Source organism: Hibiscus syriacus, unplaced genomic scaffold (genome assembly GCF_006381635.1).
Source record: "Hibiscus syriacus cultivar Baekdansim isolate YM2019G1 unplaced genomic scaffold, ASM638163v2 tig00111372_pilon, whole genome shotgun sequence".
NCBI classification, from domain to species: Eukaryota; Viridiplantae; Streptophyta; class Magnoliopsida; order Malvales; family Malvaceae; genus Hibiscus; species Hibiscus syriacus.
In genome coordinates, this window is record NW_024063072.1 from 435,401 (window position 1) to 452,723 (window position 17,323).

At 32.9% G+C, this 17,323-nt stretch overlaps 1 protein-coding gene and 1 pseudogene across 1 annotated transcript; both read right to left on the reverse strand.

Moving 5' to 3' along the window:
* Positions 1 to 878: 878 nt before the first annotated feature.
* LOC120159639 lies at positions 879 to 6,888 on the reverse strand (annotated as a pseudogene).
* Positions 6,889 to 12,730: 5,842 nt separating this feature from the next.
* On the reverse strand, positions 12,731 to 13,568 carry LOC120159685. Its single transcript, XM_039170251.1, has 3 exons — positions 13,565 to 13,568; positions 13,260 to 13,360; positions 12,731 to 13,186 (listed from the first exon to the last, which is right to left on the reverse strand). Exons 2-3 carry the CDS (start codon positions 13,338 to 13,340, stop codon positions 12,803 to 12,805), a joined length of 465 nt encoding a protein of 154 aa, XP_039026182.1. The 5' UTR covers positions 13,341 to 13,360; positions 13,565 to 13,568; the 3' UTR covers positions 12,731 to 12,802.
* Between the last annotated feature and the right edge of the window lie 3,755 nt (positions 13,569 to 17,323).

The window sequence follows — 17,323 nt, forward strand, 5'->3', positions numbered from 1 at the left end:
TGGAAGAAAGTGGGAAGTGAAGGAATAGGTTGTTGGTTCATTTGTAAAATTAAAGCAAGGAATCCATGCTCTATTCAAGTTGTATATTACATCCTTAAACCTTATTCTTGTCTTGTAAGTTGTTCCTACCAAAAATAATAGATTTTTATTTATCAAACCATTAGCTTAGCTGTTTTTGTAATAATTAATTAATAAATTTTGGGTAAACTTTATTGATGATCCTTTTTATTTTTGGTCTGTCTTATTTTAATCACCGATTTGAAAAAATGTTACTTGGTTTATTACATCTTAGTTATTTAGTAAAATGGTTAATTTTAACTTGACTCGATTTTAGATAAAATACTATTTCGACCCTAAATTTTAGAAAAAATAATAATTTAACCCCAGAATCTAGTCATAGTCGGCCCTCGTCATCATCGACCCTAGAGACGGTTATTATTTTTTTCTTTCTGATTAGGAGTAAAAAATGTTTGTTTTGCTAGTGGAAGTGCAGGATGGCCCTTCACTTTGAAGTCATAGTATTGTTTATGAATATATTTATTTCTCTGGTAAATTTTGATGTGTTAAACCATGTGATGTAATTGATTTTGGAGGAGAAAGGACAAATGGGATAACTGAAACTGAAAAGAGTTGATTTAATTCTTTCTTCATCCGTCGTTTTTGCTTTAGTGGCAGTCACAGATGGCCGTTTCATTTTGTTTCATGCTCATATTTCCCCCATGTCTCCCACTGCTTTTTAATAACTAATTTACGTATCAGAAACGTGAATTTATAAGTACCTTTCAGTATTTATAAAAAAATATTATTTTACTTTAATTGAATATATATTCATTCGAATTCAAATAACATAGGTTGCATGTGAAACTCAAAGTTGCTCTAATCATTCAAGGAGTTGAATGACGTGAAAAGGCTTGCTTTTCCTTTTCTTTCATCTTCTTCTTCATCTTCAATTCTTGCTGAAGTTTCTTCCTCTCTTCCATGGCGGAAAGCAACATTTCTTTCTGTTTCTCATTATTGATGAACACTATGCTGTTCGATGGAACTGTTTCAACTACATTAACTGAGCATTTACATCCACTATACACCCCCATAATTCCCTTCTTCGAAACTACGCCAACATTGTTGCTTTTAACAAGCTTACTGTTTCGGCAGCTGACAGAATTCTTAAGACGAACTTTCGAGTCTTGCAATTCGATTGATGGTGCTCGGACCAAGCCTGACCTGAAAATTCCCCACATTGATGATGGCGGTGGCCGAGTCCTTGGTGACCTTATCTGGGGTTTGGGACTTGGTTCTTTGTTGTACTTGCAATGAATATCACTTGTGAACCTACTTAATGAACCATGGTGCATGGACTTGGACCAGCTGCTAGTGTTGTGGATAACTTGGTGGCACCCTGGAAGACCATAGAGGGGCAAAATTAGGCCTTTAAAGAACACTTGATCAGCTGAACACATCTCCGGGCCAACAGAATCGGGCATTGAGCCGAAGTTGAAATCTTCATTGGTTTTAATAGGTTGGCTCCTTGGTTGAACTTGGTTCTCCAATGGCAGATCACATAATGACAATGCTTCTTCACCATCACTGCTAATTGCAGTGCTTCCCATGGCTTCCAAAGTAGAAACAAACTCACACTTGCTACAATTCAAAAGTGGGATTTTATAGGTATATTTTAAATTGAAGAGAGAATTGCCGTGCAGTGCAGGCCGGTCATTAGTTAAGAGGGTATTTTTATGGTGTGTTTGAGGGCAATATTGAGGAATGCACCATCACTTTCATGTTCATCAATATTATCGTGGAATGTGGAGGAAAGAGGGAGGGCGGTTAGATTTTAGGCTCAAGTGGGGCTAAAGCTTAAAGACAATTACTTTGGACCATTAAACAATCCCTTTCTGGCAGTAAAACAAGCTCTAGGATTATTGAAGGAATATCTTTCTGGGTCTGTCTTTTTAACTCTTTATAATGACATATGTAATATGTAGATATATAATAATATGAAAGTTTTTATCATATTATTAATAATTAAAATGGGTGTTCAAATTTGTAAGGTCGGTGACCTTGGTTTTGATTAAGTGGTGGTTAGTGTTTGTTGTACAAAAATGGAGCTTTAAATACTCTATTTGCACATCATATATATTGAATGGTTATGCCCAACAGGTGACCCTCGAAATTGATGCCATTGCCTCACTGGCTCTTCTTTTTATTTCTTTTATTGTTTGGGGGCCAACATTCTTATACTTTCTTCTTGAAAGGTGTTTTTGCCTTTGCCGATCCAGTAGGAGATAATTGATTTGTTTTACATTTTGTAAATAAAGGGGTTATTATTCGTTTAATCAAACTGAATAACCATAAATTAAAGACGACGAATAACAAAACACATGATTTAGTGACCTTGTGTATAATATATTTCATCAAAATTATACATAAATGCCGTGATTGAGAAGAAAAGGAATTGTTCAGTCATTAAGAGTTGTGCAAGGTAACTCCTATGCCTATGTTATTCTTGAAGCATCATCCTCTAATATCATGAAAAAACTTGCTAAAACATTGTTCGGTCGTGTACTATGTTGGTCCACCTCTGGTTTATGTTTTTCCAATGTGTAGAATTTGTTAAATAGCCATTATGTATACACGCTATGGGTTATGATGTTCGAGTTTAAAGAGAATGGCATGAACAAACTGTATAGTATACATTCTTAAACAAAAGTTGCCAAGGGGAAGTGTTAAAAATGATGGTTAATATTTCATAGACAACCCTTTCAACTTTCCTAAATCTGACGATGACAGCCATTAGAAATTATAGGTTTTTATGTAAAATTTAAACACAACAAATGAGTCTGATTTGGTTTACAAAGGAAGCCGGAGTGTACCCGTTACTGAGTGCGTATCCTGCTACTTTCTGCTGCCCTGACTTGAGAGAAGTAAGGATGGGCCTGCCGGAGGGGAAAAAATTATATCACATGCCAAGCAATGGCGTTTATCACTATGATACTCAAATTCAAGTGTAAGTATCAAACACGGGAATGGTCAGAATTTTTTTGAAATTTTTTCATGTATTTGGAGAATCCTTGAAAATCAAGTGTTGGATTCAAGTGTTGGACACATGCACTTAAAAAAAAATGAAAACTCAGCAACAATGCAACATGGATTTATTCTGTTAGTACAACACAATAACAGTAGAATTCGTAGACTTAGGACAAATACAAATGTGTTAGACAATAGTGCTTTAAGAAGAAAAAAAATAATAATAGTCCAGTTAATATGACTACAAAATATCCATTTTTGTATTTATTAACATAATCATATTCCCAAGGAGCATGAAAACGCTCGTTAATATGTTGATCCAATTATTTTATTTCTTATTTTACAAGTTACACAAACATTTAATTGAAAAAGTGGGAGAGAAAGTAAAGAAATGCTAGTTGCAGTATTAAAACTTATATACCATGCTTCTTTCGCAGTTAGCCTGTCCTGGTGGTCGTACCGAAGCAACTTATCAAGAAAATCGATTGCCTGAAAGTCAAAGAGCTCAAAGAATGAATATACATATTAACATTAGTTCATTATAACTGAAGTTGTAGTATTCATCTTCCTAATAGTATGCCTCAAGAAGAAAAATGACCTCTGGAGAAACAAGATGCTGATTATCTGCATTAATAAATTTGGACCAAGGTTTGCAGCTATGCCTGAAAACAACATACCAAATACGTTAATGGAGAACAAATTACATAGCACATTGTTAACACGTCAACTCATCAGTGTGTGAAACTGCAGCACCACAGGGTGCATTGCCATGGTTTAAGGTTAACCATAGCTTTTGTACATAATAAGTACAAAAGCCTGTACCATGTTGCATTGACTTCAATTTTTTTTAAGCCCGTATCCAGCACATATTCGGACATGGGTATGAGGATATGGCCCTCCAAGGACACTCCAACCATATATACATATATTCACTTAGAAACAATTAAGCATACCCACGCCAGACACATACCCATATCCAACACTTGTATTGGAGACCGAGTAACAGTGACCCTGCATATTGGATATATTAATTCTTAGTATACCTTCCAACAAGAGCATCAAGTTGAGGAACCAGCTCTAAATGGTATCAGTTCCTAGCACCTGAAGTTACATTAATGTGAGTCAAAAACTTTGTAGCATCAGCATAAATTAGCAATACATTGTAGGAAAGCCATGAAAGAAAAGTGAATATAGAACTTGTTTGATAGTGCATGTAAAGTACACCCCCGTATCCCTATCAAGTAATGACTGAAGAAGGAATAAATATTTAAATTGAAACCTGCAAGGATAATGCTGAATCTACATAATAATAGCAAATAAACGGCACAAACAGATGCTTGAAAAGGTAATGCAGATGTAGATTGGAAAACAACATGTATAATATGATTTGGACGAGGTACAATACAAATGTCTAGACCAATTCGTTTTCAGGTAGCAGTCAGAAAAACATGCATTATACCGGCCAGAATGTCAATTTAACAAGACAAATAATAAGAAAAAAATAAATCAGTAACAATACTATATCATCTGCCAATCTGCTGAAGCATGTTACCTTGGCAATTTTAACCAGTTGATCATGGTTGTCATGGCCATAGAAGAATGGTTCCTTCCGGAATATCTACACAATCAAACATCATAACTACTCTATAAGGCACCCAATATTGAAGTTTCAAATGAAAGTTGAATGCATATAAACTAGAATAATATTATTTCTCACCATTCCTGCAAACATACAACCAAGGCTCCACAGGTCCAAGGAATAATCATAGTCCTGCAAATCTAACAGAAGCTCGGGCCCCTTAAAGTACCTGAGAAGTGAGAAGTAAGGAGGAAAATTAAACTTCTCAGAACTGGATCTATATTGTAGATGACACAGACAGACACAGTAAACTGTAGGAAAACAATAGGAAATATATTAAGATTCCACAAAAATGCAGATCTGTTTAGTTGTGTATTCGTGAAAGATTATAGGTCTTTCATTTTTAAAAGGTTCTTGAATCCAAGATAGCATCATCTAGAGGATATGAACTCTGAGCTCCTTCTCACCCTTGAAGTAATATAAAAAATAATAACATAACCCCAGAAGTATTCTTCAAGAATCCAGCTAGTTGTTTAAAATAAATAAATGTAGCACTATCAAATTTCCCAAAGCTTGTCTTGTCTAATGGTTTTATGCTAAACTTTGCATCTCTATGACTGTAATACAAAACATATTCAGTGAGGGAAGACACTTCAAGGCATAGCACAGCAAGAATACATGTAACTAATCCCAAAATAATTTCCTTTACGGGAAAAGAAGGCAATTTTGAAAACTACAAAGGTATATGAAGGGGAAAGTTGATCATAAATTCACAATGTCTTCAAAGCATTACCGGGAAGCCACGCGAACATTATACTCCTTGCCAGGATGATAAAACTCTGCAAGTCCCCAATCTATCAATCGAAGTTTGCACAACTCATGATCTATCATGACATTGTGAGGTTTGACATCTCTGTGCATGATTCCTTGTGAATGGCAGTAATCTAACGCCTACAAAGCAAAGAAACATCTCCTTATCATTCTATACTGCATTCTGCAAACATGCATGACAGTAACCCTCCAAAAACTTCAAAAGAACAGTCCATTTTTGGAGTCCAATCGAGTAAAGAATAAAACTACAAGCAAATGCTAAATAATTCAAGTTAGGATGAGGAACATGATGTTACCTTGAGAAGTTCATATATGTAGTATCGAATGTCATAGTCTGTCAAAGTTGGGTAGAGGACCTTGAAATCTGTACTGTTAACATACTCAAATATCAAGCTTGGTGTTTTCGAGTGCAGATCTCTTACAATATCAAGAAGTTTAACAATATTTGGGCCACCACATAGATTCTGAAGGATTTTAATCTCTCTCTTAATCTGCCAATAATTACAATAATAATAAATAAGCTATAATCTATAACCAATGATTCTCCGACAAACTGCCCATGGTTGACATATATTGGGGCAAAGGTACTGGGATTATGACTCTCCAAGTACACAGGAAAACTTTTATAAAAATCATACTCGTGTCAAAACATGCCCGTATGCAACACCCAAATTGAGTAACATAGTCTAAATGTGATTATGCCACAAGATTTTCTCCTATAAATCTACTCGAAAATTAATCAAATTTGATAGATAACAAAAAGCACTAACCTTCTTTTTCTTGACAGGCTTGAGGATCTTGATTATACAACGCTCATTGTTGTTGACATTTATGCCCTCGAAAACCTCACTGTATTTTCCCCTTCCAACTTTCCGAACAACCTCATAATCATCTTGATCACTAAAAAGATCAAAGTAAAACATAAACACGAAAAGAATTCTGACCAATCAAGAACTGAATCGAACAATTAAAAGATTTGGGTTATATGTAAAAAAAAAGTTACAAAAATGCTCAAAGTAAGCGCGGTTATTTAGATTCAAATACCTCGTTAAGTTAATTCCAGAAATTCTGAATTGGCGTTACTTGATGAAACCTAGTGTAACTTACGGTCAAAACAATCAAGGGGCAAATCAAATGATCAAGGATCAAGGAAGGTTTCGAGGAATTAATTTAAAATTTACCCCCATTAAACAGTGAGGGACTCGTAATCCCAGTACTCCTTGGGACGAAGAACGTTGACATCAGTATGAACGCGAGATTTGGACATGATTCGTCGGCAACTGGGATAGGAGATCTCGTCGACCTTAGGGTTATCGCCACCCCGGTGGGCGAGAGGAGGGCAGGAAACGACGATGGCGCAAACTAGCAATTGGCAGAACAAAAGTAGAAGGTTGGCGCGTCGCGTTTCATTCATTCATTCAAGCCAATTAAATTAGGCTTATTTATTTCATTCTTTATTAGTTTTTGTCTGAGCTGATTCGTGCTTCCGATATGAGTAAATATTTGGAAGTAAGATGATATCAAATTCGGTAATACATGTAAATATTCATTGGTTATGATATTTTTAATAAAAATATAAAATAAATCATTTAATTTTTAAAAAATAATAAATTAATTGGGGGCGAAAAACGCTCTTATTTATAACTAGATATTATAATTAGGAGTATTAAAAATATTCAACTCAGTTAATCCGACCCGTTAATCCAAACTCAAAAAAATCGGATAACATTTTAAAAAAAATATCCAATTGGGCCGAGTACTCGACCCTTGATTTTTTCGGAGTAGTTGAGCTATGTCTGGATCAAATTTTTTTATAATCAGTTAGCCAACTCGACATGTTAGTATTAATTTATATATATTAGTTTTAAATTAGATTTTTATTTTAAGTTCGTTAATATTTTACTTTAAAACTAAATTTAAATCCTTAAATTCTTTTTAGTTTTGTATTATGTAATTTTAACTTTTAATTTTTTTTTAAATATTATTAATTTGTCATTACCAGAATGAAAGAAAAAAATACCATCCATATTAATATTTTTAATGTTTTTTTAAAATAACTTTAATATATATATATATCAATATCATAATATTTATCTTTAAAACTAACTTCATATCACTAATTTTTTGTATGAATTATGTGTTATGAACTTTTAAATTTTATGTGTTTCATATGTGATTTTTTAAAAAAAATTGGATTAAAAAATAAAAATATAAGAATCGGATACTTATGATTAAAATATATGAGTATATGGGTTTTACGGGTACCCGACTAACGAGTATTCAGACTTAACATACTAAGACATGGACCAACAAATATACTACCTGAAAAGCCATATATCCAATATTTCAAGTACTCGAAAATTCGTGTACCCAATTTGGAAACCCTTAATTATTATCGGGGGATTTATCTTTAAACAAAAGGTGAGTTAAATTAGTGCAATTAATACTTAAGAGTTTTTAAAAAATATTTTTTATTAGTTTGAGATGAATTAATATAATATTTATTCAGACTTTTAATCATTTGATATTAAATACTTATATATCTTTGCATACATGGTGTTTGAACATAAAATCTTAAGGAAAGAACAACAATTTTTTAACTACTTATATTAGTTGGTTCATGTTTTATTACTGAAATAAATATAAGAAATTATCCCACAACTTATATTATACCTCAATTTAAGGGCTAAATTTTATTAATTTAAAATATCAAATTAAAGTCATAACAAGAGAAAAGTTGATGGTCAAATTTCAAATTTGGAAAGGTTGCAGCTCAGTGTTGGAACCTGTGGGAAGTTTAGGGACTCAACCCTGAATTATCCCATTTTTCAGCCACTGTAGAACGTGCCGCTACCCCCATTCAACTCCCCAATCGATCGGCGACCAAAATCCAAGCCTCCCCGCATCGAACAACACTGTGAATCACTATTCGAAGCATCGTCGGGAAAGACAAACTCGCCACTTTTTTCCTTCGATTTCGGCGGATCGAGACGTCGTCTCGCCTCACCGTCGTCACCAATGTGTTCCTCGGCCTGTTCTACTCAAAACTTGACCGGTGGGTCGCGTCAACGTTGCCAATTTCACCGATCGCTGTCGGGATAAGCATTCTGGCTATTTTGTTTAAAATGCTGACGAATTTGGTATATTATTGAGTGTTGAAATGGCTTGGCAGTGATGTGTAGGTACATTGGAGTAATCGGCTGACCGAACCGCCCCTTTCCAAAATTTTACGCGTTGCACGCACCGTCTGGTGCGCGTGGGGCTCGTCTCCCAGCTCTGGTTTCTTCTAGAATCGATCCAGCCGATCTGGACTAGCCCGAACCTGCCAACTAGTCTGAACCGGGTCTATTTGACTCGTCTCAGTCAACTCGTCCGAGTCAACTTGTCTGAGTCAACTTGTCCGAGTCAACCCGTTGACTTTGATCGGTCTGACAGTTGACTTTGACTTCGACAAAAAACAATTTTTTAAAAGCCCTATTTTATGTTTTTCGACGTCTTAAGTCCGATTCTAAAGTTCGTTTTGTCAAATTCGCACTTAGTAAGTCATTTCTCAGTGTTTTATCTTTGGATTCAATTTGGATTCTCAATTAAGTTCAGTTTCTGACGTAAATTCGATTGCTATGTATCCGATGAATTATTGGAAGTTGAATTCAAGTTCGAAAGTGATCAAATGAAGTTTAAATATTCAATAGGTGGAGCACAAAAATCGAGGTAATATTTTATTACATATTTGCATGTTTTATGAAACATGTTGATAATGGATAAACGCATTGATGTATATGATTGATCTATTATGTATGTTTGGTTATGGATGAAATCTAACCGAATACGGTTTAAGTGATAAATTTATTAATACTCGGTCGAATTACATAAAGGAATTGAAAGACTAATAAGAAATTATTTCAAGTGCAGTGATTAGCCTGAAATGCAAATAACCTCAGAATTATTAAATTATAACTATTTTTGTTAAAAGGTTTAATACCAGAATCGCTTGAGTATAAAATTACGAAATTTCCCCTATAGGGTAAAAAATGGCCTAGACTTACTTGAGAGCGAAAGTACTATTCTTATTTGAATAATTCAGAAAAATTGAATTAAATGGAAAGACTGGACGGAAGGAAATGACTGGAATAACCTTGAATTGTAATTTAACCAAAATGCCCTTGTACTGCAAAAAGACCATGATTACCCCTAAGAGCGAAAAATAACACTGAACATATATATATGTGACCAAATTACTAGAAAATGTACATATGTTTGGATTAATCTGAATTACCGAAATGTCTTCGAGCTACGAAATAACTAAAATAACATCCAACGTTCAAATGACCAAATACCCTGAACTCTAAAGGAACTAGAATATTTTGAAGTCTAATTTATCGGAAGTAATGCCATTGATAGAATTGAATGGAATGACGATAATACCTATAAAGCGTAAAAAGGACTATGGATGGCGATGATAATGGAGACAACCTGAAAACTTATATTTTGATTCACTTGAACCTTGGAATCATCGATTAAATTCCTGACTATTTGAAAACCCCAAAAATAAACTCCTATATTTGGAAATTATTAATACGTCAATCTCAGTGTTTTTGAATGATTATTTGAAGACTAGATTACTGGAAGTGCGACACGTCACTGAAGTATTTAAATGATGGATTATCCTCAAGTTTTGAAATAACTAACGAGTCTGACCCCGAATGACTAAAATAACCTCGAATATCGAGATGATCTAAATACATTTATGACTTGGATCAAGTGAATGTCTTTGGGTAGACAATGGAAACACTGATGAACCTAAATGATGTACTGCCTCTAAAGGTTATGGAGCACGACCCAAGTCGTCGAACCTTTTGGGATATTATTACAATGTGAAAATGAAATAAATACCAATGAAATGCATATTTGTCTCCTCAAGAACTGATCAATGATGATTTTGATATTGATTAGATCAGCTGGAGCAGTCAGTAATAAGAAGTGAATAATAGTGAAGTATCACGGTTCGAACAATTGGCAAGTATTGCAGTATTGGGATCTGTAGTTCAATCGGACTCGAAATCCTAATAATTCAATATATAATCTGGAATACCACAAATCATCGATCTATCCTTATTGAGTTAAGTTACTGGGAATTCTCCAAGAATCAAAATGTCCAAAATACTCATATTTGTCTGAATAATGGGAACATTCATATTATATATAAATCTTCAATAACTATGATGTAAAAGATTTTGAATGTCTTCCTGATTACTCAATTGCCTCCGCAAATATCTGAATATTGTATGATCTTGATAAATCACTTCTCGAATGAATGATGAATCAGTTAACTATCAAACCCCTTTATAGGGACTTTGATTCTAAAATCTTATTAAATTACAAAAGTTTCATGGTTCCCTAATTGATAAATACCAAGTAGCTCTGAAGAATATTTGCATACTCTAGTGTGTTCATTATGTGACATTTAAATTTTTTACCTATTTTAAAACGTGATTTTCCAAAATTTCAAATTTATTGATGTTTTGAATTACTTTTAAATTAACTATGGCTACATGATATGTGTCATCTGATTTTCTGTTTTCATTGAAAAATACAATCGTTCCTGATTTATGGATCATGGAATCTAATAGTTTATAAACTATTGTTACCTGAAATGTGTTATCTGATTACCTGTTTTCACTGGAAAATATAATCGTTCATGAATTATGGATCATGGAATCTACTAGTTATTACATGAATGTTTTATTAGGACACTATCTGTGTAGGCTGGAGTATGGAGGTTCAGCTCTGATCAAGCTAGTAAATTCTTACAAACCTAAGGTGACCCTTGGGTAGGCTCCGAGGCCCCGAAAAACTTTATTGGGTAGGCTCTCAGGCCCCAATGTACTCCCTTGGGTAAATCATGAGACTGCATATGGTGTACGGGTGGAGGGCAATTATGTGATTTATTTCATGGTCACTCTTACGAGATTTTACTAGATCACGATCCTGATATTATTATTTACTGTTAAATTTGATTTCTACTGGATACTTCATGGGTAGGACTCTAGAGTATGGAGGTTCAACTCTGATCAAGCTGGTAAATCCTTACGGACCTAAGGAGATCCTTGGGTAGACCCATATGCCCTAAGGTACTCCCTTAGGGTGGCTCCTTTGATGTGTGCTTAGGGTAAGTCCTTATGGATGCAGTTCTGAGGAACTGCAAACGGTGTTCGATTGGAGGGTATTATGTGTTTTTAAAAATATGTTTTGAACTATAAACGTTTTAAAGGATTTATATATGTTACTCTGTTTTGTTGAAACACACTAGACATCCTATTCTGATCTCATGAACTTGGTCCTTTGAATGTTTCTTATAAACTGAAATCTTCATATCTTTTACTCAAAGAAATATAAGTGGAACCTCAGCTCAAACTGAAAACCTGTAGACATCTGAATAAAAAAGGAAAATTATGCTTTTCCATTTATCTACATGTCCTTCAGCATCACTTGGTAGTTTTGTATTACTGAGCTTTTCAAAGCTCACTATTTTACTCATCGTTTCAGGTTAAAAGAATTAATCCAGTTCAACTATCGACATCTGCAAAGGGGAGTTCCTTTGGCTTGGAATGCAGAGTATTATACAAGTGTAATTAGAGGGGCATGTAGGTAACATTTGATTTTTTTTATACTGAGTATGAACATGTATGGTTTTAATTTTGTCTATAATATATTAATAGTTTTTCGAACTTGTAATTTTTATAAATTATTTTATGATTTTACACGTTTTAACAAAAAAATTAATTTTTTCGGGATTTTTACGGTGAGTCGCTTCAGTGACCCTAATGTGACACCTCGGATCGGATCGAATCACCCGCATGGTGTTACAACTTAACTGTATAAGTAGGGTAAAAAAACCCCAAAAGTCCGCACTGCCACTAAGGTCCAATAGATTAAGCATAACTGTTCTTACAAGACAGACTTGTTCTTGTAGTGTACAATCGGAGACAAAAATGCCCTGTTGCACTAAACTGTGAAGGTAATGAAAATGATTCCACTTTCATGCGCACTAAATAATGGAAGTGCACACCAACCTCATATGACATTGGCCTGCTTTTTTCTTTTTAGATTCAATTGATCTCGAGTTATTGTAGATTCGGTTCGTATCAATTTATAAGGTTAATGTTAACTACCATAATAAAATAAGTAATTCATTCTCTATGTTATCTTTGACTTATAATTATTATTATAAGATATCGATAATCGAAAATAAAATGATGATAATTTAATTTTTTTACATAAAACTCTCATCACCCATTTTGCTAAAAGAAACCTAACCATAAACTTCAACATACACACCAAAAGAAAAAATGGTCGATAAGAAGCAACCTAAATCATATTCATAGTTAGAACTTGGAAAATCCAAGGAGCCTGTCCCAGTCTCTCTTTTCTCAATTGTTCTCCAAGATCAGCATTGCTTTCACTTCCGTGTCGATACCCCGTTGTCATGTGACATGGTTCAATGGAGGGCGAGGAGAAGGTCAGTCCGGAATCCGACGTTCGAGGGGGAGTCGATATCTCATGTTGTTTCTTTGCCGGTGGCCCTAACGTTAGTTCGATGTTGCTTTCGTCGATGACTTCTAGCATTTCATTACCGTGATGATTGTTGGCCAGATGTTCCAAATCGAGTTGTCTTTTTCCGTTAGGCCTGCTCTTTTCGATGCTTTTCATCAGTGCCTTCTGGATTCGATACAGACGATGGAGTTCGTACACCTAAAGACATTACTTCAAGCTTAACAAACGAGCATATTATATACACATAAAAAAATATGTATATTATATGTACTTGTTCTTTGAATGTTTCTTCATGTTTTAACATTGCCATCCTCATGGACTCCTTGTCATACTGCCTAAAAAGCTTCTCCATTGGAGTCCGATGTAGTTTGCCTGTAAAATATTCAATTCACCTGCAAATTTACTAAAATTATATGAAAAGTTAATATTTCTAACACAAATAGTATGAAAAGGAACCATATATGAATACATAGAGGAATTCTCTCACACTAGTATAAAATTAGGTAAGTTGTATACACTTTCATAAGTTCTCTAAGATTGATATTTTAATAATTCAGTTGTTAAATTTATTAATACAATTTATACTTGTTATACATGTAAAATTTTAAATTAAAATGGCATCTCCGTCATGTTGATTTAAAGTGATATATATATATATATATATATATTATTTAACCATTGATATTTAATATATCAATCGATTAATTCAAATAGAGTATAATAAAATTTTATCATGCGACGATTTTCCAAATTCAATTTTTCTTCGTTCACTACACATGATCTACATAAATAAATAGTTATATATTCTTCATTTACTCAACAATTGACACGCATGATCCACGTAAATATGACATAAATTTTAATGATTGGATCATTAAAATACTCCTGCCAATCATAATTTTTTTTACTGAAGTATATAAAACTTATTTTATTTTATACCAATGTAAGTAATCTCTCTCTCTTTCTCTCTCTCTCTCTATATAATAAACTATGTATTTAGTCACCCATTATCACTTTGGTACAGTTATAGTCGCTCAATTATTTTAAAAAAAATTATAATTAACGTTATATTTTAATTTTATTTTAGTCACATATTATTAAAAAATAAATAAAACTGTTAACGTTACAATTTCTTTTAGTAATAATATGACATTACTTTATGGTGACATATCAACGTCATGTTAATTTTTTAAAGGAGTGACCAAACCTAACTTTAAGTATGATTTAAAAAAAAAAATTAGAATACTAAAACAAAAATAAAGGGATGGTTAGATGCTCAAATACGTAGTTTATATATATATATATATAACTCATTCAATGCATCTTAATTTCCCACATGATCCCCTGGACCCATAGTATACTATTCATGGTTTTCCTTTCATACTATTTGTTTAGCTTAGGGATTAAACAATATACTTTTATATATTTTCCTATTATCAAAGGATTTTCCTTATATTCTTAACTTGACAGGAGAGCTTACAATATAATCTTAGTTTAGATTATTAAATAAATACATAAAAACATGTATGGTTCACACAAAAAGAAAATATTCATGGCAAATACATTATATATATGTATATATATATTGTGTGTGTGTGTGAAATTTAGTTTAAGAAATATCCAAATTGAAATGGAAAGTTTTGAATTTGCACACTTTTAACACTTTATAATTAATAAAGCCGGAGAAGAGAAGAGAGGAGAAGAGAAGAGAAGAGAAGAGTAGTGAGGAAATTTATTATTTAACAAGACAAAAGATCACGCTGACATGAATTTAAGCTGGTAATTATGTATATTACTATTGGATCATCATCATACATTTTGAATGGGAATTCTTTTGAAGAATTAGTGGAGATCAATGAATCTGTTAGATCTCAAAAGACTGGTGGAAAAAACATAAACACACACACATATATATATATATAATATTGAACGTGTAAGCTATCAAAATCAAGCTGCATATATATATATGTGTGTGTGTGTTTTTATTTTCTTTCTTGAAATGAATCCATGCTTGGAGAGAAAGATCATACTCTAACCTGTTTGAGATTCTTCAAGAGCTAATGCTTCAGAAGATTAGGTGTTGGTCTCGAACTCTCGATTTCAAGCAGATAAGAGACGGAAAAAATTTATCCGTTTGAGGTCCGACTCGGTTCAACTCCGAATTAGTCGGTGTCTAATGTGACTATCGAATACCGAAACGTGCTATGGATCAGAGAAACAATTTAGAAGATGAGAGCAAAGCCTGATTTGACAGACAAAGAAGATGGTGTACGTTGCAGAGAGGTTTGGAATACAACTACATAAACCAAAGCTCAAAGGATGAGGAAGAATTTAAGGATGAGCAAGCGATGCAATTTATATAGTATTGCTGGATATCTTTAAATCTTTGTCAAACATAAACACGTATTTGATTGTTGGACAAATAGAATATAGTTATTTTATTTAAATAATATATTATTTTTATTAAAACATATAATATAAAATAATATAAACAACAACAAAAAAACCCATTTCTCATATGTAATGGAGTAAGGGAGAGGTAGGGTAGTAGACTGCCCCAACTTCAGATTGAATGCAGCTTTCGTGGAAGATCTCCGACAATTAGAAAATTAAAAATAAAGATAAAGTATAATGCATGTATAAATAAATAAATAAATATATAGTTGAAGAGTCTTTTTATGCAGTTTTCATATGCACGATTGTAATGGAAAATTTTCCGGATTAGTTTATTTTAATTTAGGGAGAATTTGATATGTACAATATAAATAAAAAAAATAGAGCAACTTTTCTGTTGGCATCGGTAATAGCATCTTTCCCATGGTATAGAAAATTGAAGGGAGCAGTGGATAAGAATTATTGGATTCCCTGGAAGAAGATGGGCCCATCACAATGATTATAGGCCGTTAATTGCCCATGTTAGGAGGGTTGTTGGCAAATCAATCAAAGCATCACACGGTCCGATAAGTGGACCCCCTAATATTCCCATTAAAAATATCAAAATAAAAATGAAGCACATTTACTCATTTAATAAATCCCAAAAAAAAAATTCATGTTTCGGAAGAGTCTAAAATATAATCTATTAATATAGGTTCAAAAAATAACAATAATTGATTGTAATTATTTTTTTAAAATATATTTTTTAAATTAAAATAATAATATTTTAGGTTGAAACTGAAATATTATTTTCTTCATAATAAATTATATAACTGTTTTTGATTATAACCTAACAATTATAGTCAATACATATTTTATTATAATTGAAATTATTATTAATTACATAATTTTTAAGTTGAATATATAATATTTTAGATTGAAAATTATCTGAATATAATTTTTTTTATTTATAGCTAAAATGATTATAAATTATAATTATTTTTAGATTGGACACACAATGATCTACCCTCCATGCCCCATTGTTATGATGACACGGCAGAGAATGATCACATCATCAGATGCATACCGGGAAAATGTTGAATTATTACTACGAGAGAGTTGGACTTTAATAAACAATATAAAAAATGGAGAGTGACAAGAAAGCACGCGTTGCCGGTGACAGGAGGAGCAACCGTATGGGGCGGTGGGTCCATTGGGTGGTTGTTGAAAAAGCTGAAACAAAGGCTTTGGATTGCCATTTGACCCCCACCTGCGAAATTCTCAGAAACCATTGATTACTCCTGTGGGAAGAAAAGGTCAGATAAAACAAGACAGTAGTCAAACATTTCAGAAGATTTTACAACCTAACTTTATTTATTATTTACCAGGATTTATATTTTCCTGTTGGATTCATAGAGGATTTCAAAGCATGAGTGTTTCAGGAATCTGATTGCTGCCATTTCTCTGTTTCTTGAATACTGCCTGCATCTTTTACTCCTTTTTCTCTTGGGGCAGTCAGAAAGCCCTTTAAAGTTGAAAAACCAATGTAGTGTTAGATTTTGTGTTCAGTTAGAGGAAATGTATGTTACATAAAAAAGTATAAAAATTAGAAGATGGTATAGATTAATTAGGGAAATATAAATTTTTTATAGTGAAAATAAAATCATTGGTAGCTGAAACAAAGTTGTTAGTAGGGATAATAATTTAATTTGAAATTAATGAATTTTGACTTGATCTAATTAGATTTGACCCGACTTGAAAGTAATAAAATAATTCTTCATATAATAATTGATATAATACCCTCTTTATATATAGATTTTTAAGTTAATTCCTTATTTTATGCCAGGTTAGATTAGGTCAAGTTTATACTCTAAAAAAATCAGGTTGGAACGGATTCATGCGGAAGGTATACTTTTCAAATGTACTTTTTTATACTTCTGTAATGTGATGGAAAAGCATTCA